The 26,752-nt window shown below is 35.1% G+C and overlaps 1 protein-coding gene and 1 long non-coding RNA gene across 2 annotated transcripts; both read left to right on the forward strand.

Annotated features, from left to right (window-relative positions):
• Window positions 1-2,971: 2,971 nt before the first annotated feature.
• On the forward strand, window positions 2,972-4,682 carry LOC128242672 (uncharacterized). Its single transcript, XR_008262663.1, has 3 exons — window positions 2,972-3,064; window positions 3,405-3,595; window positions 4,537-4,682. It is a non-coding gene; the product is annotated as an uncharacterized LOC128242672 (long non-coding RNA).
• Window positions 4,683-5,912: 1,230 nt separating this feature from the next.
• LOC128242671 (uncharacterized) lies at window positions 5,913-22,714 on the forward strand. Its single transcript, XM_052959914.1, has 23 exons — window positions 5,913-9,675; window positions 9,945-10,075; window positions 10,193-10,430; window positions 10,842-11,223; window positions 11,402-12,559; window positions 13,033-13,145; window positions 13,389-13,777; window positions 14,069-14,352; window positions 14,585-14,677; window positions 14,992-15,222; window positions 15,386-15,497; window positions 15,650-15,834; window positions 15,951-16,083; window positions 16,217-16,393; window positions 16,585-16,674; window positions 16,969-17,670; window positions 17,845-18,069; window positions 18,546-18,593; window positions 18,728-18,834; window positions 19,240-19,304; window positions 19,808-19,983; window positions 20,239-20,320; window positions 21,313-22,714. Exons 1-23 carry the CDS (start codon window positions 6,623-6,625, stop codon window positions 21,893-21,895), a joined length of 8,757 nt encoding a protein of 2,918 aa, XP_052815874.1. The 5' UTR covers window positions 5,913-6,622; the 3' UTR covers window positions 21,896-22,714.
• Window positions 22,715-26,752: the final 4,038 nt, after the last annotated feature.

Consider the following 26,752-nt stretch of genomic DNA (forward strand, 5'->3'; position numbering starts at 1 on the left):
CCTATGCTAATATACATATCACCTGAAATGCAGCATATTGTCATAATACTTATGACTACACCTGTATTGTTTATTATTGACAATGTTTGTTCTTTTGATGTGTATGCAAAATAAAGCCTAAATGAACCTAAGGGAACTTCATTTATCTCATTCTTTGCTCTTTCATTATTTTACTTAAGGGCATTCACATTTGTACCTATATTGATATTTCAGAGGATATAACGCCTCCTGTTATAACAGTTAGACCCTCTCCGAGATTAACCAATGCAACTTCTGAAATAGCATGGACGTCCAATGAAAACGCTTCATACGAATGCACATTATTTGCTGGAAGTTCTGTTGTATATAGAGAACATAAATGCGACACTCCATGGATAGAATATGAGTTGCATGAAGGCATTCATACACTTAGAATCAACGCAACCGACCTTGAAAACAATACTGCGACTGCTTCTCATACATGGACAGTAGGTAATGAGCCATGGTTTTACATGTTTATCATTTATATAAATAATAACGTAATTATAAAGAACGGATAAGGCAATACCAGAATAAGAAATCCACCATGTCTCTCTAGTTTCATGGGTTCCAATTAAATACAATTAGTATCAAATATGCCGAGTAAACACCCTAAGTTAGTCTAGTTTTATGGCATTAAATGCATTTCGGAAAGTTAAAATATAAGAGTATCGGTTTACAATGACATTGTCCATTGCCAGCAACGGTCACTAAAAACACACTATCAACGCCCCAATCACCGCACTAAGAGGTAAACACAAAGTAATAGTCAATTATCTTTTCTTTTTTTTGGGGGGGGGGGGGGGGAGGGTGCAATTGACCGGAATCGCCTATCCGGTGTGCAAGAATACTATATCCATGCAAGAAGGAGTCAACACAAGGGACAGTTACCAATGACAACAAATTAATTACATGAATATGTATATAAAATAAGTATACATACAAAAGTTAATCAACAAACAAAAGTAGTACCCTTTAAGAAACTGCAGCACCATATCCCATCCTATCCTATTCTAAGATATGTGGAAAACAACAATGTTTTGCACTAATTCGTTCTAGGAATACAATTTATTTGATCGAAAAATAGATACAATATAGGCGGAAATAGTAAAATGTTCAGTTGCTACATCCAAAATGGTAATAAAAACAGATAGCCCTTTGTTTTAGCGCAATATTTGTTCATTGGTAAGATGACTACTTTGTCACATATGTTTTTAGACGCAACACCCCCTGTGATAACATTTACACAAAAACCCCGACATACAAGTAGTGCCCAAACAGTTTATTTTCAATGGACTTGCAATGAAAGATGCAGTTCCGAATGCTACATTAACGAAGAAACAAAGACTGAAAATGTGACATGCGCTGTTAATAGCTTGAACTGGATAATTCCCAATACCTTTTCAAACAGGTCGTTCACATTAAATGTTATTGCTACCGATAGCGTTGGAAATAAAGGCAACCGCTCATTCACTTGGATAACAGGTATTTCTTTATTGTATATGGGTACTTTATACTGGTAATGAAATGTTTTAAAATCATTGCGTTTGTACATTCTGCAGCGTCGTATAGGTCAAGGTGCTTACACGCACTTCCACATTGTCATTTTACATATCTCTGTGTTTAGATTTCGATAAACCAAACATACATTTGTGCAAAGGAGGTCAGTATCTAGCCGTCAACTGTTCAACAGACAGAAGACCAGAACATATTTGTAATGTGACGGCCAATGACGATATTGACAACTCCCCAAGTCTACATTTCACAGATTCACTACAAGGAAATTCATGCACTATTAAACGGGCATGGATTGCCACGGATGCTGCTGGTAATACCGCAAGCGTCACTCAAAACATTTCAATAACAACCCAAGAACATATCAAAGTGCTACGATACCCCAGGTCAATGTATGTTGCGTGTGGAGCGGTGGCAAAGCTTACGCAAGTACTGTCCTCTATGTTTGTCATTGAACATCCTTGCAATTTAACTGTTTCTACAACATATAGGGACAATTCCTCTGACATATGTGATTCCGTCATAAACAGAACATGGACACTAACCGATGAATGCAACAATGCAATAAATTTGTCTCAACTGTTGTATATTCGCCAAGCAAAGAAACCAATTAATCCTTTCGATGGGTACACCGGAACAAACTTAGACACAGAGCTTCGTTGGCAGGGTTCTTCAAGCGCGGTCAGCTATGAAGTGTACATATGGAAGCGTAAAGCCAGCAAACCGGACATTCCTTTACAAATAACATCCCTGACTTACACTCATGTCTATTCGCTTGAACCAGACTCCGTCTATACTTGGTTCGTCATATTTAGATACAAAAACAACGATACCTACATCAGCCCAATTTGGCAGTTTCGTACAAAATCATTTATCGAACTAGGAGTTGTGGAAATAACAGTCCCTCCAACGTGTTATACCGATAAATGGTGTTATGTGGACTGGAAAGTACAAAATACCGGGAAAAGCACGTCATACGTTTCGTGGTACGACGCTGTATATATATCTTGGGACAGTAATTTCAAAAACAGCAAACTTGTTGCTTCTGTGCGTCAAAGAAATATCCTCTACAAGGACGACTTTTACGAGGCAAACACCCAGTTTCGGTTAGACAAAACTATTACCGGGGAAATGTATATTTTCATTTACACAAATTATCGCAGATCATTTGAAGAATATGCGTGGGATGATAACTTGAAGAGAAGTTCTACGCACATTAATGTGGAACTGACTCCTCCCCCGGATTTGCAAGTAACGGATATTTCAACATCAGATACATATGTGTATTCAGGTATGTTTGTAGGAGTTTGTATATTTATAGAACTAGTATTTACTCTAAATATTTTTTCAGCGATTAATACTGTATAACTATACTGATTGGTATTAAAATGTCGTGAAAAAATACACCTTAGACCTTAACATTCAGGCCACCGCATCTTTTTGTCATGGACGGTTGAAAATAGAGGGACAGGGTCAACGAAGGAAGATTACTGGTTAGACAGGATTTACTGGAAATTGAATGACACGAAAGGTATTAAAAACTACTTGAATAATATAAACATTTTATTTTATTTCGAGTTGACAATACAATGCTTACAGATATAATATGACATTTTAAATGTAATTTTTGCTAGCAACAATAAGGTATAACACGAATCTTGCGATACATTTGAAATATATGTTCCATCTGTTTATATATTCAGACGTATATGAAATTGAAGAATACAATTTATCTCTAAGTGTTACCATTTTTATATGCAAATGATTAAGGATATTGGGTATTGGTTTTTTATATTTAGGCGTTGATTAAAGAATATTAATACAGATAATACCATTCATCTTTCTAAAGTTTGTTATTTGATATATTTCAGGAAATAATGAGCATACGTTTGTTGAAATCTGGCACTCAGGCGAACTTCAGGCTAGCCAAAAGTATTCGGTCAATACTTCTCTACTTATACCGGAATTTACGTTTGGTAGTTTTTGGATGTTCGTCGAAACTAATTACGGAAACAGAGTTTTCGAGTATACAGGAGGCAGCAACAACATTAAAATGCTACAGGTTTAATAATATGTTCTTGTAAAATTGGGAACACAATGAAACGCCGGTTTAAGTGTTATTGATATGAATTGCGGGATTGATGTCATGATTGGGGTATGAACGCAGTACTTAAGGCTGGTGTCAAAGTGTGTGGAATCCAGGACTCCACGCGTACTTAACCAGCCCAACTGCGTTCATATCCCCGAAAATTACACCAATCACGCCATTCATTACTTATATTTACACCAAAAGTTCATATTTTCATTCAACAGGTTTTCAACAAAATCTTAATTTCATTTAAGACAACCTTACAGTTGTTATTTCACCTCCATTCTGGTAATAGAACGACCCGACCGTAGCCAAAAACAGTTATCAAATTACGTCACAATCACGCGGGAAAATCAATCACTTCACATCACTTTTAAATGTAAAATTGAAACACGAATGACAACAATACATTAACATCTCATAAATTAACACTTTCTAACATGTTTATTTAAGTTTTTCGGGGGCTGCTGACACAATACATACAACAACAAAATAAACTATTTTCAATTTACATGTACATGTATATTGTTATACGATGATTTGCGATCCGAACATATCCGTAGATGTTGCGTTCATCGGAAAATATTCGCAACTGCCGAAAAACAGTTCATTTAAAGAATGGAAGTTGAGGTGTTAATATAGATAAATTAAGATTAAGGGACATAACACATGCATTGTTACATCCAGTATGCTTGCCTTGCTTAACACACATGCAACTTTATTACTATTTTTCATATGAATTTTTTGAACTATTTTTGACTAAGGTTTTAGTTTTTGCACGGCTATCATGTCGTAACAAAGGCCATGCCATTAGCTCAACCTTTTCGAAAAACAGACGAACTAAACTTATAACAATAACAATCTTTACACCTTGTATCTTTTATACATCTGGTATGTTATTTCTTGCATTACAGACACCAATTGAAGTTAAACTATCACCGACACCCGATTTAGTGGTTAGTAACATATCCGTATCTAAGCAGTCCTTCACAACAGGAGAGACTATTCACGTTGATTGGGCAGTAGCCAATAGAGGACATACCACACCACATTCTCAGACCTACTGGGAGGATAGATTGGTAAGTAGAAGAATGTTGAGTAGCTTCGGATGTAATAGGTATATTTAGTATAAGATATACGCAAAAATGGAATGCACAATAAGATTGATGATATTTTTTTATGATACTCTCCTTTGCAAAGGTGAAACATTTCTTCGAAATATGTTTTGGTGTGTAAATGAGTTGAGCCTATTCTACGAAGGAATATTTTATCAAATATTCGTTTAAACTCCGTTAACATTTGAACGGATTTTTTTCAGCATATGAATATGTTGTTGCCAACAAAATGTTACAAACTATTCAATCAACAGTGTGTTGTGGCTTCTTACTGATATTGTTTCAAATAACAAATTCTAACTTAAATTCACGTCCTTGTAACAAAAGAAGTACAAGTTTATAAAATAAAATAAAAGAAGCAATCGGCAGACAGCCACGATACATTATTATTGGGATAGTGTCAAATTTTCAAATCAATCTTTTTCTAATACTTTAGAATTTCTCCTTTTGAGTGTTAACTTTAATGTATTTTGAACTAAATTCTCAGACTGATAAAATCATTTTTCGTTGATTTGAAAAACTCATAGAACACATCAACTTATTTGTTTTTGTACATGTCTAAGTTCTTTTTAACTTACTTTTGTATCGCGGCGAACCCTTGAATTGTGTTGTATGGCCATTTGAAGCAATCCTATAGCTTAATTTAAAAAGACCAAACCCAAATGTCGACATGCCAAACCCGTTGAAAGAACCATTACACTGACATAATGCTCTTCCATGCAATTGCAACACAGAATAATATGGATTAACAATAAACAGATAAAAGTTATTGCATGTAAAGATACGGACCGGACATGATTCAGTCCGAACAAAACTGATAAAAATGATGCCTTTTACGTGTCATATGGTAAATCAAGAGGGTTTATCTAACAATGCTTATAAAAACACCAATGGAGTTATCGCCATCTTATCGCTTACAGTTATATATTTTTTCAACGTACGCGTAGATACTTATTGATCAGAATTGTTATTATCAGCCTTATTGTATTCATCATTCAGCATCATAATAACAAATTAATGAATTAAGAGTCTGATATGCAGATTGGACGAAGAAAGAAATATAGTCATTATATTACTTTTTTAAATGTGAGATGCATTTCCTTTCCCTGTGACGATTTCCTTTGTTTTTTTTCATTTGCAGGATCTGATTTCTACAGTTTCTTCAAAATTAATATATTATAAAGTATCACCTCATTATGGAACTCTTATCGAAAATGGTGTTTATGCCTTAAGACAGTTTTTCTACGTTCCCCCGAACTTGAGAACAGGTCGATACACAATCAGTGCGGAAACAGATGTTCGAAATAATGTGTTCGAGTACACCAGAAACGATAACAATAAAAAATCGTTGGATATAACGATCACAAGAGCAGTTCCTGATTTATCAGTAAGGAAATTTACAAGCGGAGTCCACAGAACGAAAACATCAACTTCAATTAATGTAACTTGGGAGGTCACAAATATAGGACACGGTCAAACACTCTCAACAAAATGGGTTGATTGTCTTTATTACAAATCATTGCACGACTGGAGTTATTCCCTGTTGTTACAAAGCGAGATCTACGTTGACGATTACCTTGCACATAGTCATGTCTACACTAGAAACATAGTAGAAAAACTGCCTGAAAATGTCCACGGACAAATCATATTTGCAGTTTCAGTGGACTGCAGTGGAAGTGTTGGTGATCATGATCGGGACAACAATGAAGCTTCGTCCGGTATAATTGACGTACCACTTCTTGCGGCCGATCTTCAATTAAGTCAGTTAAAGATAGAGGGTTATTATGAAGGCGGTGGAAACATTCACGTACAATACACTGTTTCTAATATCGGTAATATAAATATTACTGATAAAACTTGGAGTGATAGAATTCTCATCGGAGAAATGGGTTTATTTGGACTTTTCTTTGAAAAATTTGAAAGAATCCTCTCGAAAGACAATGCCCTTCGCCAAGGCTCGTCTTACTCTAGTGATATTGAAATTTTAATCCCCATCTACTGGAAAGGTTCTTATGAAATTCGAGTTGAGACAAATGTTTATGGTGACATTTATGAGGGAGGCTTGACTCTGAACAATCGCCGAGAAAAACAGATAAATATAAAAGACACTATAAGTGTCGATCTAGGTGCAACATCTGTAACAGTTGATCTGCTCGATAGAAATGATGATATACAAATGATTGCTGTTAATTGGTCGGTGGTGAATTTCGGAAACTCTATGCAAGGATCGGCTGAATGGTATGACAAGATATTAATCCAGAGTGAAGTCAAGTATGATGTTGCAACATTTATGATCAAATCTGTTTTGGAATCAGGAGCGTCATACGAACAAAGAAGAGTTTTAAATGTCCCAATAGATGCACAGGGCTATATAACTGTTTGTGTTGAAGTTAACTCAGCCAAAACTGTTTATGAGGGAAACGACAAAGAAACCAATACAATGTGTTCCAAAGATATCATGATTGTTGGTTTAACAGACGCAAGTCTGAACGTGTCAAATGTCAGTGTAATACCATCAACCAATTACGAAGATAAGATAACTCTTTCATATAAAGTTACTAATACAGGACAAATGACAACCAAACTTACGTCTTGGTCTGATGCAGTATTTGTTACGATACAGCAGGCAAATCCGAGTAAAGTATTGCAGACCGGAACAAAGATAAAAGAAATTATTCATGTTGGAAAGTTACAAGCTAACGAATCATACACATCTGTCGCAGAATGTAGAATTCCAAGAGAATTCTCTGGATCTCCATTCTTTTATGTATTTCCAAACTACACATACATAAGCATAGACAGTACCGATGAACCATTACATGGTACCGATGAACCATTCCATGGGCAATCTATTGAATTTACATTAGGCAACGGAATATATTTGATGGGAGAACTTTCAAACCTTCAAATAAATGGAATTGGTAATGTAAGTGAAGCTTCTAGTGGACAGCCACTTTCAATTGCCTACAACATAAGTAACACCGGGAATGTGTCAGTTCTTCTACCGTGGTTCGATAGTGCATACCTCAGTGACGACTACCTAATAGATTCATTTGATACAAAACTTCGTTCAGTAAAACGATATGGAGTTCTTCAACCCAATATAGAAGAATCTTTCAATATCACATTTATGCTTCCATTCGATCTGGAAACAAAGAGCTATGTGTTAGGCATAGTTCTAGATTCAAGAGATGACATTATCGAGACAAACGAAACCGATAATACTCTGTTAATACCATTTCACCTGATTGGACTTCAAACTGCGGACATATATGTAAGTAATATCTCTGTTCCTGAGAAGGTAAACTACGGGTCTGAAATGGTTGTTTCCTGGTACATAGGCAACAACGGAACGGAGTCATGTACTGGTTACAAATGTGACTCTGTTTTTTTCTCCGATAATCAGTTGATGAGTATTGACGATGTACAATTTGGAAATGCAGATTGTTCAAGGTTTTCTTTAGGACCAAACCAAACAGAAGAACGGAAATACTCAGTTAAAGCGATCCCATCGTCGTTGCCAGCAGATATTTTTTATTCAATCGTTAGATCAAGGTCAAACGTAGTGGACATCAATCAACATAACAATATTCTTGTCTCAAGTTACACTACAGAAATGCAAGTTGAAAGTATTGCCGTTGGAAAAAGAATGGACATGACATTAATACCTCACTCGTCTGTTACACTGAGAATTGGTAATTTGACAAAAGATGAAACATTAATTTTCAATATTCAAACTGGTGATTCAAATTACATTGAAGTTTATCTGAAAGCTGAAAATCCCCCGACGTTATTTAGCTTTGATCAAATGTCAAACAACTTGAACAGCAAATATCAAAACCTGATATATTCCGATATATACACGTCTGATGCGTATATACTTATACGAAATGTAGGACATGTTAACGAAACTATTGATTTTGCTACGAAATATGCAACATTTGAAATATTAGCCGTGACACCTAATGTATTTATACCCCAAACTACCACAACAGTTTTAATTACTGGAGCTCTCATGCCCTTCGATTTGAGGGCCTTTTTGATAAGCAACGACAGTAAAACAATTGCCGCAGACAAAACCTTTACATTTTCGTCGACGGAAGCTTACGCGACATTCAATAGTTCAGCCCTAATAGGGAGTTCGACATTTTCTCTTCTTGTCGAATCAAATTCCCTGAACAAAACAATTGAATTCGAGGCAAACATAACCATGCAACCCTTGGCATTTGGCTATTTAGGATTTGAACTTGATATGGACTCAAGATTAAGAAGAGATACGAACGGACATCTATCACTGAAGTATCAAAACTTGGGTGATTCGGATCTTATTGTACCAGTTATCAAAGTTGAAATAACTGGTAAAGGAAATATGCGCATCAAAAACGACATAAAGTATGAATCATACAAAAAAGAGTTTTTTTTGTTTTGTTCGAGTCAGCATGGGCCGGCTGGAATTCTTAGACCCAAGCAGTCTGGGTCGATAGTGTTTGAAACAACCCAAGATGATTCCGACAACCTAGGCAGAATGAATATCAAAATATTTCAAATCAAACCTGATGTCAACATTCGAAATCCGTTTTTGGATATGAAAAACAGGCTGAAACCATCAGGCTACGACCAACCCGCATGGGAAAAAATCTGGCAAAATTTTGAGAACATGATAGGAAACAATACTTTTTCTATGTCTCAAAAATTCAGTGCTGTCTTAAACGAAATGAGTTTAGCAGGACGTTACATTCATTCCGTTGATGACGTTATATTATATCTGTTGGATTTCGCAAATTCCCCCAAGGTTGGCGCCGTATTGGATTTTAGCAACGATATCGGAATAGAAACAGACACTGCGATACAGCTCACAGTAAACAGGTTATTGACAGGGAGAATAGGAAATAGAAATCAACACGGACCAGCGGGAAAAGGTTGGATCCTGCCCTTGTGGTGAGTACAATGTTATTTACGCTTAATTTCGAATTTTTCGATCTTTTAGGTAAAATTTATTTGATGTATTATAAAGGATGAACCTTTTATAATTTCATATATAAACACACTAGTAAACCATCTGAATGCTTTGTGGCTGTAACTTTGAAATTGTCAAAGTTCCTTTTATTCGTAATATCTTAAGAAACGAAGAAATACGGCATTATTCTGTGCATGGATTAGATTTAAGCAGATTAGAGCTTAATAATTCCTTTTATTGTTCGTTTCAGGGATTCAAAAATCAAAAATGTCTCTTCATCCAAAATACTCGTATCAATTGAGAAGGAAGATTTTGCCTTTTTCAAGGGAGATGAGGAATTTATCAATGGAAATTTAGGAAAAATTCGAAAAAGCGAAACAGGTTATTGTTAATGCCATTAAAATGTTTGGACATGTTTAATTTCTTTATTTCTATTTACGCTTTTCTTAAAGCAGACCAATAATTAATTCATATTAATTGTGTTTGTTTATATTCTAGGGTTCGTTCTAACAAAGTCAAAAGACAGCAAAGAACTGGTATTTGATGCGCAAAAGCTCTGCCTTAAATCGATCAACTCCCTGATTGATGGTAGTTGGCTACGTTTTGAGTATGAAGACGATGTTTTGAAAAGGCTTATTCATTCAACCGGAAGTTCTTTAAATATAAGATATAACTCAAGAAATTACATTCAGTCTATTCAACTGTTGAATAGCAACAACCAACAAGGTTCCCGTGTGTAAGTACGAGTGTACTGAAATGCTATGCATAAAAAATATCCACATACTCTTTAATTGATAGTTACTGCAGCCACAACCGAAGTTATTTAAGTGTAGAATGTCAATCAAGAGGGTAAAGGGTTAAGTAACTGATTGTACCATGAAGTCAAGGACAATGCTAAATTAAGAGCGTGCAGCGATAGAAAAATAACGTCATAATTCATCCGCACGCTCGTTGTCGGTTAAGCTCCGCCTACATGTTACGGTTCCTATATACGAGTAAATGTTTCAAAGCAAAGAAACGTAACACTCGCAAATATAGTATAATGTAATGTAAACGATAATTTCAACAACATGCTTTACCTTGAATTTTTACTAAGATTAAGATAATTACTTATAAATGTCTTTACACATCCTTTGACTTCTTTCAGAGATTATTTTTACAACTTTAATACAAACATGCTTTCACAAATGCGATCGGAAGGCAACGTTGTGAGATACTATTACAATAACAACGACAATTCATTACGGATGGTCATTAAAACAAAGACCTCATCACGAGAACAGTTCGGATACAATGCATATGGGCATCTAATTTCAAGGAAATTGATTGAAGGAGGACTCTTAATAACGAACGATGAATACACGTTTACCAAGGGTGGCATGACTGTCATTGATGACAAAGCAATTTCAGCTTCAACTAATGTCATATATTCCGAGTCAAATGAAGTAATAAGTGTTCAAAAAGAAAATGGTGTGCCTGTTAAAACAGTCCGAACAAAAGTATCCGAGTCTATTTACGAAGGAGAAAAGGTGAGCCTACTTCTGTTTTAATTAAACTTTCTAATTTTACGAGGTAATTTTACGATGAGTAGCAATGTAGAACAACTTTCGCAGAGTTGTCTCGAGTAAATATACTTGATTAAATTTGCTATGTACAACAACGGTACTAACAATGGCATCATATCATTTACGAGCATGTTTGTTACAGTTGGTATCTTACCGTGCATTTGACGGCAACACGGTTCTCATAACAGACGGTAATGGGGACACTATAAAAACCAAGTTTAACGATTTTGGACAAATGATTCAATTTGCAGATGGAAAGAGAAATGTTTACGAAATAATATTCAATGATAACCAAACTATTAAAGAGGTATTGTATCCCGATGGTACCAACAAGACATATACCTACTTTGAAAATGGACATTATACAAAAATGCCCTCTGGAAATTTGAAAAGGTACGAGTTTAATAGCAAACACCTCCTAGCTAAAAAGGATATAGGATCGGACACGATAACAATGTACGAATATACAGAGGACGGCAAATTGAATTATGCGGCTAATGAACTAGGAGAAACATCAATAGAGTACGACGGAAATCTCCCAAAAGCTATTAAGACACCCGAAACGAGAATTAGTTATGAATACAACAGGCTTAATCAGTTGACACGTATTACAACAGACGCGGGATATGATGCTAAATATCAGTATGATGGGCATGGACGAATTACTGAAGTTTCTAACGGGAAAATAACATTGGTCAAAACTACTTATAATGACGCAGGACTAGTTACAAGGAAAGAATATGGAAACAGTGCGTACAGTGTTTTCGTTTACAAAAGCGGTTCGCGGTTGCTTTTGTCACTGATGAATTTTTACCCAAATAAAACAATTGCCTCTTTCTTTAATTACACATACGCACGAAGCAAAATGAGAATACAGATGACGACAATGGAAGGGAGCTGGAAATTTAAGTACGACCGAGCTGGACAGATGACATCAATGATTGATCCGATGGGAAATGAAACGTTGATCAACTATGATAAAGCGAAAAACAGAAGGTCTGTTAATCGAAATGGAATTGAGGAAGTATACAATGTTAATGAAATGAACCAATATAAACATGTCGGGGAGGTATCTTTCGAGTATGATAGAAATGGGAATCTTAAAACAAGACAATCCGGCAAGAACGAAACATTTGGTTATGACGAAGACAATAAACTGATCTCTTACTCTTCTCGTGGAATGTCATGCAAGTTTGAATACGACGCTTTCGGAAACTTAGCCTCAAAAGTTTGCGGTGGAAGACAATCAAAATATATTACAAGTCCCTTAGGTTTTTTCGATCGACATATATTAGAGCAGGTATTTGTCACTTATCTATAAATACTATTAATGAAATTGTTTTGCTTGTTAATCAATTTGTTAACAGAAATATTTGTAACATCGTCAGGAAAATGGCTCTTGTGAGATGGCATTCTAATTATTTACAAAGAATAACAATTCATGACTATTGTAGTTTTTTTTAAATTATTATTTGAATAACTAATTCAATCTCTTCCAATCCATGGATATTACAAGGGAACACACCACTCATTAAAATGATATTAAGGACTGTTGCTACCTTTTAAATTAATAAAAGTCATTCTGTTTATGATGGCAGACTTGTCGTGCAAAATTTAAAGATTCAGTTAGATCGTTCAATTGTTTTTACTATCATTATTCTAAATTTTACTTTATTTGAACAATCACTTGATAATGCACTAAATAGAAGGAAAAGATCCAATGACAAAACAAGATATTAAAAAAATTATCCTTTTTTTCAAACTCTTGTTAAGATATCAAGCAGCGGAGAACGAACACGATACTTTTATGGGGGACCGGATGTAGGATTAATCGCGGCTGATATGAACGGAGAAAATCTGCATTACTTCTTTTATGACCCCTTAGGGTAAGATGTCTTTATGACCCCTTAGAATCGATTCTTTTATGACCTATGAGTTTAAAATTTATGTATAACCCCTAAGAATAAATTTGTTTATGACCTCATCAGGTCAGATTTGTTTATGATCCATTAGTAAATATTCTTTTTTGTGATCTATAAGGTTAGGTTTGTTTATGACCTCATCGGATAGGAAAGATTGCCATAAAATAAACAAAACTGTTTGTATTATATCGAGATCGCACTTTTCAGAACTGTCGTCAATATCCTTAGCGAGAACGGTGAATTACTGTCGTCATATAACCACGACCCGTTTGGTAATGTTTTGTCTTCATCTGGTTCGAAAAACCTCATCTTCTCTTTTATTGGACAATGGGGTGTTGTTGATATACAAGAAATTCAAGGAGTATTTTACATGCAAAGCAGAATGTACGATTCTACCACCGGCAGATTTCTAAGTCCTGATGGATTGGGACTAAAAGCAAAGAGTCAAAATCTCTATATCTACTGCGGAAATAATCCTGTACATTTTAACGATCCAAAGGGAACATGTCCGATCTGTCTTTACATCGCGTTTGAGGGTGCTGAGGGTGTTGAAAAATATTTGTTTTCAACACCAATGAACCAGTGGACTTTTGGAGGTTTGTATACGATATGTAGTATAACTGATGAATAACTTTTAGTTTATACTATTTATTTTAGATAGAATTTGACCGCTGAAATATGATTGAATCCTTCTCGAGTCCGTTTCCTGGATAGAAAGCAGTACTGATGTCCTAATGACAAGCCATGGGAACGTACTCCTGGTCGGACTCGAACCCACAACCTTTTGGGGCGGCCGCACCTTCATCACTACACCACTCAAACCCTGATGTTTAACAGTTATGTTCACAATATATAACATGTCTTTATTTTTTTATTTTTTACAATAGGAGCAACAGGGGCGCTTGTAGAAGGATCTATTAATGGCGTGATCGGAAAATATGTGAAAATACCTTTTGTCAAAGACCTAGCATTTATTGCTACGAAGACGCTGAGCAATTATGTTCAGCATACTATTGACGGGGAGAAATATGATTGGAAAGATGCCAGAGACGATATTTCAAAGGGATTACTAGATATGGCAGACGCTGGATTGGCCAAGAAGTTTGAAAAATACGGGATTTTCAAAGACATCTGCAGTGTAATTGAGGATTACAAGAGTAAATCGATAGAGGTAATACTTTAACTTCTTGCATATGTACTAATACATAAATAATTTGATAAAATTGCGTTGTGTCTGCTATTGATATAGTTATGGGGTTAATGTGTTAAAGACTATAAGTGAAAATATTTCGGGTTGAAATCTGCGACTGTTTGCCGAATATTAATAATTTAATTTACATAGTTTTTTTAGATATGTTATTGTGTGCATTCTTCTCTAGAATGACTTTATATTTTAATACTAGATATGCCACTTGAGTTCTCTCGTTGATGTTGATTTCAAGCAACTCTTGGAGTTGGGTGACGGCTTCGTTGATTGGGTTGCTTCCCTTGATCCGGTTAGACATAATAGATTTTTGAGTTCCTTTTACATTTAGAATCGATCAGTATCAACTTCGCATGAAGAAAAGTGCAATTTAAATGCATTAAATCGATTTATTTAAAGAAAATATAAAATAATCATAATTTGTTTCACACCCCTTGGTTTATTACACAAAGCCTTAAACTCGAAACGAAGAAATAGTACTGTTGTACTCAAAAGGAAAATAAACTACACTTATGCCCAAAACTTTTTCGATTTTTGTACATAAATGCTGCGATTCGACACATATATTTATTTATTGCGACCTATGTTTCTTTTCAACCGTTCCAGAACGATATGATTGGACCGTCTGGCTTTGGCGCTGCAAGATTTATATCAGGAAGAAATCGCATGACGTATACTATTCGATTTGAAAATAATGAAAATGCTACTGCTCCTGCACAAAGAGTGCAAATTGAACATAGTTACAGCGAATTTTTAGACGACAGAACGTTTACAATAGGGAAATTCGGATTTGGCAAATTTGAACAGCCAGTCAATGACAATAGCAAATCATTCCAAGTAATAAACGTTTAAATGTAATCATATTTTTCTTTTTATACAATGATGCTACCCATTATCAAACTGATTGATATGGAGTTACTAGATAAAGTATAACTGTGTATACAATGATTTGACCGTCGTAGCATCATGTTCTACCATATGGAATGTCTTCATCTTTAAGGGTACAATCAACATGACAAGCACATCTGGTGTCTACGTAAAAGTATTCTGTGGTATTGATGTGGTCAAACGTGTTCTTTTCTGGAATTTCCAAAGCATTGATCCAGCAACTGGTAAATCTTTGTTTTAAGTCAAGCAAGCTTTGTTTTAAACCGACACACGCAATAAGGGAATGATTGTTAAGATTATGAGTCTTTGATATTTTGATAAGTTATCCAAATCACAGAAGCTTTTATGAAACGTTTAAGTAAGAATACTTTTGCAGGTTTTGCCCCAAGTGATCCCATTGTTGGATTTTTGCCGCCTAATAACGGTACAACTGGACAAGGGTTTGTGAGATTTACTGTTGTTCCTTTGGAAGAGGCACCTGATACGACCACAATCAACGCAAACGCGTCCATCTATTTTGATCAGAATGACCCTATTGACACCCCTAATGTATTTAACACGGTAAGCTTGTAATCCGTGGTATTTTTTTCTCCCTTTTTATTGCTTAATAATGTTAATTTATTTTCTGAATAAGATGAAGAAAAGCATTTTTACTTATGACCTTTACTTTTCCAAAGATTGACAAATCCATACCTATGGTAAATGGGTCCGTTGTTCCAAGGACAGAATCCGCCGAATCAGCAATTATACGTCTCCGATCTGAAGACGATGGCTCTGGTGTTAAACAAGTAGATTTGTACCGGCTTGAAAGTAATGTTCTATATTACTTACATTTTGTATACAAACGGGTCAATCGTTTCTTTTTCTTTAAATGTTTTTGATAAACTATTATGACGATACCTCAACTCAAACTCAATTTAATCATTCTGTTTACATTTCATAGATGGTACATTTTCACTGTACGCGCAAGGCATTCGGGAAGAAATGGTTCTGATCAGTGTTAACGTTGGCGAATCAATGTTTCTTTTACCGGTCCCTATTGATAATGTCGGTAATTCGTTGGCTCTTTTGGAATTAAACGAAACAGCGACTATTTTTGTGGCATCAAAACTTGAGGAACGTAAGTACATTGTCCGTGAAGCAAAAGACCAAAAAGATTCTACCATTTTACGTAAGAAATTGAAAATGTCGGAAAAACCCAGCTTTTATAGCTTTGTTAACCGATTTTTTATTGAAAAAGAAACTACGACTTTAAAATCAGGAATTTATTGCCTTTAACCGTTTTCCACCTGACTTTTGGAATTGTTTCAGATTGCAATTGCTCTGGGAATGGGAACTGTAGCATCGGATTGTCCACCTGTATTTGTAACGACGGTTTCTATGGACCCAACTGTAACTCAAGTAAGCCTCTTAAACTCTTTGTCAAAACAAACGCATTTTGTGAAGTTTGTTTTCAACTGCAGTTCAAGTTAGCTACTCACATTCAAACTAAACGCATTCTTTAAAGTAGTGTATACTATATAATTCAAGTAAGCATCTCACATTCTTTTAAAATTAAATACATTTTATGGATTTACATTTCAACACATAATACATTTTTGTATTAACGTGAATTAAGAAGCTGACTATTCACATATTTTGTTGATAACATGTACGTGTAGGAGCATATAGTAACTGTATTTAACTCGCTCAAAGCAACACCTCCGTTGGAACCACCTTCTTTGAGTTTGCGAGGAAGTTCGGGATTTGTCGACGAACCGTTGCAAATAACAGTTGATGCCAAGAACATTTCAGGGTCACTCGAGCAATTGCAAATTAGTGTTTCTGGATTTCCATCAGATGCGTTTTTTGAAGATGGTCTTCAAAATATAGATGGAGTTTTATGTCTTAATTCTTCACAGTTTGGGACGTTAAATATTACATTCAAACAACCCGGTGAAATCAATCTTAACGTAACTGTTCTTCAAAGTGACATCAATATGACACGCTTTGGTCAAATGACAATTTTGATTTACCCCACAATATCAGCGAATCTCGCCTTTGATGGTTGCCTCAACGCTGCCGAAAGGGACACTGCGATTATTGCTTTTAATATATCGGCCAAGGTGCTCCAAGAGTCACAAAATGCTGCGGACAAGCTCAATCTTCAAGGAATAGGACTTGTTAAGTATCAGCGAGAAGTAAAAATCGAAGTCAAGCCAGCCATTATGAATAATACATCAGATATTAAACAAATTAAGGAATACAGTTTCGATGGGTACGATACAGGTGGCAATATTCCAAGTCCTGTTCCGTATGGAGATTCTGTTGAAGTTCGGATAACACTACTGATAACAATAGATGATACATTAGCGAAAGAGTTTTATTTGCAACAAGAAGTGAACAGAGTTTGTCATGGTAAGTGATATTTTGCACATTTATTAAAGTATATCACTCAGCATAACAAGTGGCACAACTGAAATTTGAATGTAAACTATCGTTTTATGCTGTCACCAAATCAAATTTAGTCTATTAAAAGATAATATAAACATAGAAAGAATATCATATGAAAATAACATTTGTGTAATTTAGGTTGCAGGCAATGTGTCACAAACCATACAGCTTACTGCGACACATCCGATGGAGTATGCCATTGCAAACCAGCATGGAACGGAATTGTCTGTTCTGATGACGTGGATGAATGTGTCGATATTGGAGTCTGCGATGCCATTCCAAATACTGGATGCTTTAACTTAGATAACGGATATGAGTGTTCATGTTTTAGGAACTACATTAAGGAAAACGACTCATGCATACGTAAGAGTTAATAACGACATGTCGTGTGTTTTTCGATTTAGGGGATGCATTTGAGGTCCAAAACGCGTGCGTTTAGTCTCACAATATTAATTTAAAAACAATCGTAAAACAAGTTATAACAATATCATACTAATCACTCTAATTGTCCTGATTTAACGCGGGATTGGGGTCATGTGGTGTGGGGTTTCCGGCTTCTTGACAACTAAACTCACATGCACATAGGCCGGGAATAGGGCTTGGAACGTCTTGGTGAAAAACGAAAACACTTACCGCTGCGCTAAGCGGACAACTCGTGTCATTTAACAATTTTAACACCACTCCGGTTGTCTATCAACCTTCCAGTTGACCAATACATGGATTATATTTTGCCAATAATAATGGCACGTGGTTATGTACATTACTTTTGAGTGCTATTCTGTTCTATAATCAAATGGATCATATCATACACATGCAAAAAAGATTGTGTTCCATTTCAGTAACAACACAACAATTTTCGACTGACATAACGACTACAAAATCAACTGGTTTGTATTTTAAACTCAATGATAAACAATCTTATTTTTGATATAATGCACACCTTATTTTAAAGTCATCGCTATAATCACCATTGTATAGACCGGTAGACATCTTATCTTACGGAACCATTTTACCATTTTAGAGAAAAAAGTATCCATTACCGTTGTCGTAAAATTCGACCTACCAGAAAGCGAAAATTTGAATGTTACCAAAGTCTATGAGGAAGTTGAAAACGAAGCTTTAGAGATGGTGAGTATTATATTCGCACACACCAAAGTTATGCCCAACCGGGGGAGGGGAAGCGGACAAATCAGAGACCTTAGAGAGCGGTTTGTTCCCGACAGGCGACATTTCGACAAGCCCAACTAGACTGCCACCTGGCAAACAGACTTTGCCAGATTATTTTGAAACATTGTTGTTTGATGTCTGTTTCACCTCAAACCTGATGGGTTTGGACAAATATTCCTTCCGCAGGGATGTGATTTAGACAACGAATTTTGCAATCTGTTATTGAAGCAATGTGCAAAATCTACTTTTGTTCCATATTTTCCACATTTAAACATAATAATAATATTGAGGGAAAAATGTATTATCTCTCTTTTTATTTGGCTGATATCTGCTTACTGTATCTTACTGTATCATTCTGGTTTACAGCTTACACCCTTTTATCAAATGCAAATGGGATACAACTTCAAAAGTGTGATCATCATTAACATCAGGTATATGTGACATTGTCAGATTATAAGTGTGTTTAATCTTTCGATCCTTAAACCTAGAACTTCCCTAGTATAAGCTTTCGTGGTGAATCTAAGGTATCCAGTTGTTGTAAAAAAGTCATTTCATCTAGCGAGTGATAATAATGTAAAATGATGATATTTGGTTACCACATTCATTTTTGTTATAATATTTGAAAGAAAGGGTATTTCTTGCTGCTTACCTCTTAATAAACAAAATTATATATATAAGTTTATTCAGTTTTTACATTCTTCATCGGACGTGAAAGCATCTATTTTGAAATGTTTTAAGGCCATGAAATCATTTTTGTAGTATATTTAAGTATGAATGTTACATTTTTTTGTACAATTTAAACCCTTACCGAACAAATATGGAGTCACCAGTAACCCGTAATCCACATAATACATCGGATAACGTAACTTTGATATAGGTTTTGACATATATTAAACTACTCGTTTATCTAACAATCATAGCAACGATTTTGCAGGAGAGGAAGTCTAGTCATCGATCACGATGTAATCACTCGAAATGACGAGGAAGCCACACAAGCCCTTGCAGTTGCCGTGTCAAAGATGTCTACCGACACAAATGCAACTGACGGGGCGTTGGAATTTAGAGGGGAAAAGGTTGAGATCAAAGACATAAGCGTGGACGGAAAACCTGGTAAAAATACTTTAATTTTGCACGAAAGTTTCCAGTCAATTGATCATTCGATGCCGATTCATTTTTCAATAAGGCATCATTTGAGACTGCTATCCTTTGGTATAAATATATAATGGCAGACATGATCATGAAATAATTAACATTCTAAAAAATAAATACATTCTTCCTTGAGTGTATTACAAAGTAGATATTTTCATTCATCGATAACAAGAGGCACTATGTATTCTTTCTGATAAACATAATGTTACATTTCAGTTGCCAATCCGTGCGATGCATATTCAGCATGTACACGAGATAAATGTTCTGTGAATGACGGTAAACCAGTATGCGAAAAAACGTAAGTCTTGAATAAGGGCTTTAGCTTAAGAGTTATGGTAGGATGCTGCACCATGTCCTTTTTGGTATTATCCTCGTGCCCCCATGGAGACCAACATTGGTACCCCTCTGCCATGCTAGAATAAAATGATTAATGCTGCACTCTCACAGATTGAACGTTTTGACAACTTTTTTATTTTTTGTCTTGGAACGAGCCAATTTTTGCGAAAATCCATGAAAACCAGATATATAAGACTGCTGACAAAAAATAAGAACGCAGATTTTTATATTTATGTTAAAAAATTGAGGTTTTAAGCCATGAAACATTAATTTTCGAACGGAAATATGAAAATCTGCGATCTCATCTTTTGTCAGCAATCTTTTATTATTGATTTGCATATATTTACGCAAAAAAGGCTCATTCCAAGTCAAAAAAATGAAAAAAAAGTCAAAAGGGTAAATCTGTGAGAGGGCAGCTTTTAGACTGTCAAATAATTTTTTTTCTTTATTTTAAGGTTTTGATTAAAAATACAAACAACGTTACACAGTTGGCAGTTTTAACCTAATATTACTTAAATTAATCAAATTTTATATTTTTCAAGTCCTTTGAAGCCCAATTCAATGTGCTCTGCTCGCGCTTCTGCAGCACCCTGTAATTTTTAAGTCCTGGAAACCCAAAATACATGCTAATACATACACTTCAATGCATGGATCGCATGCTTGTGATGTTTAAAACGTTCCGTGCCTATCGGTCTGTGTCGTTCGAGCTCTGACACTGTGCCTTTAAACAGGGTTATCGGAAAGTACTTGTCCCTGTTGTTTTCATTACAAGTAGTATTAATTTAAGGTTAAGTTTCCGTTGGACTATTATTAATACTAAATAAATAACATAAATAAATCATAATATCACACTACATTCTTAAAACGAAACGATCATGATATATGCTTATTGAATAAGATCACACCGTGAGACTGTAAACTACTATTCTTTACTTAGCATTTTGTATTTCGCAGACCAAGCAAACAGGTAGACGATAAAAGTGGACTAGTGAAAGGACTGACGATTGGAGTGGCTGTCACAGGATCATTGACAATAGTTCTTATGATTCTTGTTATCGTCGTATGCCGAAGACGAAACAGAAAACCACGCAAACAAGCAGATGTAGCTGATACATCACCTCCGAAACAGGCTCGACGTGAAAACAAGTACGTTCGCACTCAATCCTACAGAAATGACGCCTTTAGTGAACCCGATCCTGACTACAGCGATGGAGAAAGAAACGAGTCCAGTCAAATGTTAAACAAGAGATGGGGCGATGGAATAGGTGCAAGTGAAAACACGCGACTGAACCCAACGAACCGAGTCGCACAACGTGACGATATGCAGTATACGCGCATGCGCGGTGGTCAGAATGGGAGCAGAAAAAGCTTGGACAGACAAAATCCGGCGTATGGGGGCGAATTTCAATTTGCCTCGCCAAGAAAGAGCAGAGAGATACCACACGATGATGGCTACTGGCGTCAAGATTCCATGACGAGACAAGCGAGTATGAACAAGGAAGTTATGGATCAGTGGGAAAATAGTCCTTATCATTAAACAATAATACGTTCGGATCTTTATACTTGTAAGATGAACACGTTTGATTCCACACCAATATGCGTTGATGAACATCTTTCGATAAATCGTGTCATTTTAATGTTCAAGTTTTTACATGCAAGCTTACATTCAGTTCTATTTCTTTACTATTTTCAAGTTAAGTCTTGCAAACCTACCCAATTATTTAACTCAATCAGCCCGGCGATGTTCACGTTTTGTAGATAGGTTTGTAAATATATATACAATGTGTGTATGTGTAGTAATCTTGTTTTATAATCATCTATATCGTATTCAAGAGAAATATTCCCATAATTATCATAATAGTATTTGTATAATGGAGTGTTCTCGAAACACTGAAGGCTTCATTTAGACTTGTTTACTTCGTTGATAATAGATATTTTTTTATTCACGACATTGGTAAACAAACTTTCTCTTTAGTTATATTTTGTATTAATTGATGAAACTATTCGAAAATCAATGTATTATTTTTTGCCTTTTGTTGTAATGTTACTTGTGTGAATTTTGTTATTTGTGATATATACTAGAAAAGAACATTATGTCCAATATTTACTAATAAACCTGCTTTAACGCATTTTATATATGTGTGAATTTGAGAAGCATCGCAGATCGCGAGATGATTCTGTATCTTAAGGCATCCGACCAACAAATATGTGAATTTTAGTTGCCTGGGAATCCCACGTGTTTGTAGTAGCATTTGAAAGGGTGCTGAACGCAGAATATTTCCAGATCACCAGTTCACTGTTACAAATGTATGTTTTGTTATGTTATGTATGTTTGTTATTCATGTCGGAAAAATGAGCTTATGCTTCTTGTTTTCATATACCCTTCTTAAATAAAGATTCTTGTGTCTAGTAATCAGAAAGCAAATACATTTCAAATGATCGCAACATTGTAAGGGGTCACCAGGCATCAAAATTTAACATACTGGTTAATGGAGCTATCAGAGAACTAGCTTATGTGTGGGTCGGCTTCCTGAAGTATACAAGAAGCTATAATGCAGCTATAATTTGCGCAGGCAGACCTTAAGTTCAAACGTTTTTTAAACAATTGTGAAGAAAGTAACATTATGCTAAGTCACTCTCGTTGGCAGAATGTTGCGCGTGAGTGCGGTCTTGTGTTGTGGGGGAAACCGTAGCACCCGGAGAAAAAACAGTTGGAGACCACCAACCAGTCGCATATGGCCAAGCCGGGAATTGAACCCACGTCAACTTCGTTGGAAGCGAGTGATAGTCTATGATTTGATTCCTTTGTTTACTCGATGAAGTCAACGTACAAGTGTTTTAACTAGATAAAGTATGTTCAAAGCGCCGCGCTTTCAAAAACTGACGTTTAAAATGTTATCTCAGAGTGAACGCATAGGAATTGAGCACTGTAGAAATGGGAAATAGCAAAAGAAAACAAATATGCAGTATATTTCTGATATAATTTCCTATAGCGTAATTTAAGAGACAATAGTTTTTGTTAATTAAAGTTTAAGGGAAGATAACAATTTGCAACAATGAATTAACAAGCTATAATTTTTGGGCAGATTCCCTCCCCCACCCTCCAAAAAAAAGAAAAAAAAGAAAACTTAATTGAGGTCCATAACGTAGTTTTCCGAATAAGGGTTTTAAGAAAACTTATTTGATGGCGATCAAAGTACACGTGCAGATATATTCACAATATTGTGTCTATAAATTACAATTCCTGCGCAGTGTGCAACTTAATATTTCCGTTTAGGAGAATGAATCCTTCAAGATTTTATCCCCAGTTGCTATCTTTCAAAGTACAAAGCTTCATTCAATTCCAGAGGTCATGCTTCGGACAATCGTAGTACAAGGGTTTTGCAATAAAGTGCGCACGAGTTTAAAGTCCAGCCCTCTGCACACCATCACATTGATATCTATCATTGGTCAATGTTTCATTCAATTCCACCCAGACGTTTCAAAGCTGTGGTTTAGGCATATTTTTTTCAGAAATTCAAAGTACAAATGGAGAAAACTCTGCGTCAATTTAAGTATAAATGTGACCAAGTTTTATTTTTTTCACTGTGCACGAGTCCACATTGTTATACATAGCTGTTGAAAAGTTCAATGAATCCTTTGAATATATTCCTATTAATGCATTGGATCATTGTTTGCTTTAAAATATTAATAATGGGATATAACTTCTCAACAGAATGCCAAAGAGTTACACTTCCTGCACCGTAAAAAACTTCTTTTTGCCATGTATCTTTGATTCAAGTATCAATAAATTAAGTCTAGCAGTTTTAAACTTCTGCTTCTGGCACAATGTGGTTGAAGAAAAAAAATGATTATAAGGTGAGTAAACTTCGCGTGGAACTGTCCAAGAGTTTCAGTTCTTGCGCTGTGCACACCTTCACACAGTAATTGATCAATGTTGAAATAAAATATTTCTAGCAGTTTCTGAATTATGATTTAGAAAATGTTTGAAGATAATCAAGGTACAAGGGGAGATAACGCTGCAAGTGCTCAAGACTCAAGATTCAGCGCTGTACACAAGTCCACATTGCTTTCTATCAATGTTCAACATTTTATTACGTTCCTACCAGTAAATGTCATGCATTGAACAAATATTCAAAGTACAAGGTGTAGGGGGGAGGGTTGTCGTTCTGCTATTATGAAATCAAGTTGTTATTCTTACAGTGTGTACAATCAACGTTGTATTCTATAAATGAACTTAGATTAAATTAATTCCTTTGGATTATTTCAGATTAATGGCTTGGACAAATTTTGATATAAAAATATCAAGGGGAGGCAACTTTTAACAGGTATCGGAAAATCTTTTTTTGAATGAAGGTTTTCCCAATTGTTGTTGGTGTTTGTATTTGTGTATGTAATGTTAATATGGTTGTGTATTAAGTTCATTGTCGTTTGGGCATGTCCGAGTATTTTTCATTGTATTATTGTTACTTTCTTTTTGCCACATAAATCGTGATATCAACCAGAAATGACAAAACATTTGTTAATTTATTTATATGAGAAGCTTTATATATATTACATCATATGTTATGAAATTGTATATAAGACCAAAATTTTTACGAATTTTTGTCGATAAGGCCATCAAGGGATCCTTTTTAATAACGGTTTTATTTTAACTTCGAAAATATCAAATCTGTAGTAACGTCACAGATGACATGAACTTAATATTATTCTTTTTTTGTTTCATTCGACTGTGTTTGATTCTTTAATACTAAAATTCAATTAATACTTATTTTTTCCCAAATAATGATAATATGACACTAGATAATTTCACTTCTCAACTAAGATCTTTAAAGATGCACTCTTACTCCCAAATAACATCTGCCACAATCAATACTACTGTTTTAATTTACCGGAAAGGATGAATGGATATTGAAAACAATAGTTCTTATGAAGGATATCGTGTTAAATGTTAAAAATTGGTGCCGAAAACATGGTATTTCTACCTTATGAGACTATAGTAAATCACTGCAAATCTTTGATGACCCACCAGTCATTTACTATTTGTATGTTTTCAGATATTAAATACACAGTTACAACCTTGTTATCTGTTATAAATATTTTCCATAAATCCATTATTTAGTAAATAGTTAACGGTTTATCACTGAAAAATTGTGTTTATTATACATGACTTTGTTTTGATTTTAAATACGAGTGCCACTTTAATGAAACAGGCTCGCTGGCAGTGGTTCTAACAGCTGTTAATTGTCAATCTTAACCGGGGTCTGCTTGAATATGAGGGATTTATACCCAAAGCAGGGTTAATGGGCTTGACACTTGGCATTGTCTCCAATTAAGTCAATTATCGTCATTTCAAAGTACTTCCTAATGATTTTGATGCAAATATCCGAACGAAAAATAATCTTGACAACTGCACAATAATCTAAAGTTAAAAGCTGAGCTTTCATTCCTGATTTCAGGATTAACATATGCCCTGAAATGACCAATAATCAAACTTTACCGACATTGCATAAGGACAAATTATGGCCACATCTTAAGACAATAGGGTAAAAAGTTTAGAAGGTAGTGTATTCACAAGAAAAATGTTTGCAACACTTCAAAGACAACATATTGCCACTTAAGCTTAAATATACATACGTAATACAATTAAAATGTTAACGTTTTACATTTTATTCTTCAAATTATGTTATAAATAATACAACAGTTATGCATTTCTAGACCTCAGATTTTTTATCTTTAATTAATGCTTCGGCAGTTCTGATGCTATTTTACATGCTTCTGGTTAAAACTCAGTCAAATTATTTGATTTTTCATTGCTTCAAACAAAACAAAAAAAATCAATTTTAATAGATTGTTATTGTGTTTTTTTCTGATCTAAATGAAAAAATGAACACGTGAACTTAGTCAAGATACAAAAAGCCATGCCTGTCTGATTAAATAAAAATATGTTATTTCCTATTATTTTAATAATAATTTAAAATATAATAAAAAAAGGTGATCGTCGCTTTTAACGTTCACAGAGTCTAATGATTGCCACCTTTGTTACCTATATACAGCAGTGTATAAATGTAATGGTGAAGTTTGGTTTCATCAACCACCAAATGAAATAATGATAAACTCCTGGTACATGCCGTTTTAAAGCATGTTCTTGTTAGCTCAATTCCTTACTGAGATTGCTGAGTTTTACTTTATTCAAATAACCTACATGAGAATGTATCACAATATGTCCGTTAGTCCTCCCTTAGCTAGGGTCGTTTAACCTTTGATGTAGGAAGCATCGTCTGAACCAAGGCACGATTCTAGACTGATATTTCTGTGGGTTTACCACCCCACTTTTTTGTAAAAAAAATAAGATTTAAAAAATGGAGTTCTGGCCAACGTAAAAGTTTTTACA

Source organism: Mya arenaria, chromosome 8 (assembly GCF_026914265.1).
Source record: "Mya arenaria isolate MELC-2E11 chromosome 8, ASM2691426v1".
Classification (NCBI taxonomy): domain Eukaryota; kingdom Metazoa; phylum Mollusca; class Bivalvia; order Myida; family Myidae; genus Mya; species Mya arenaria.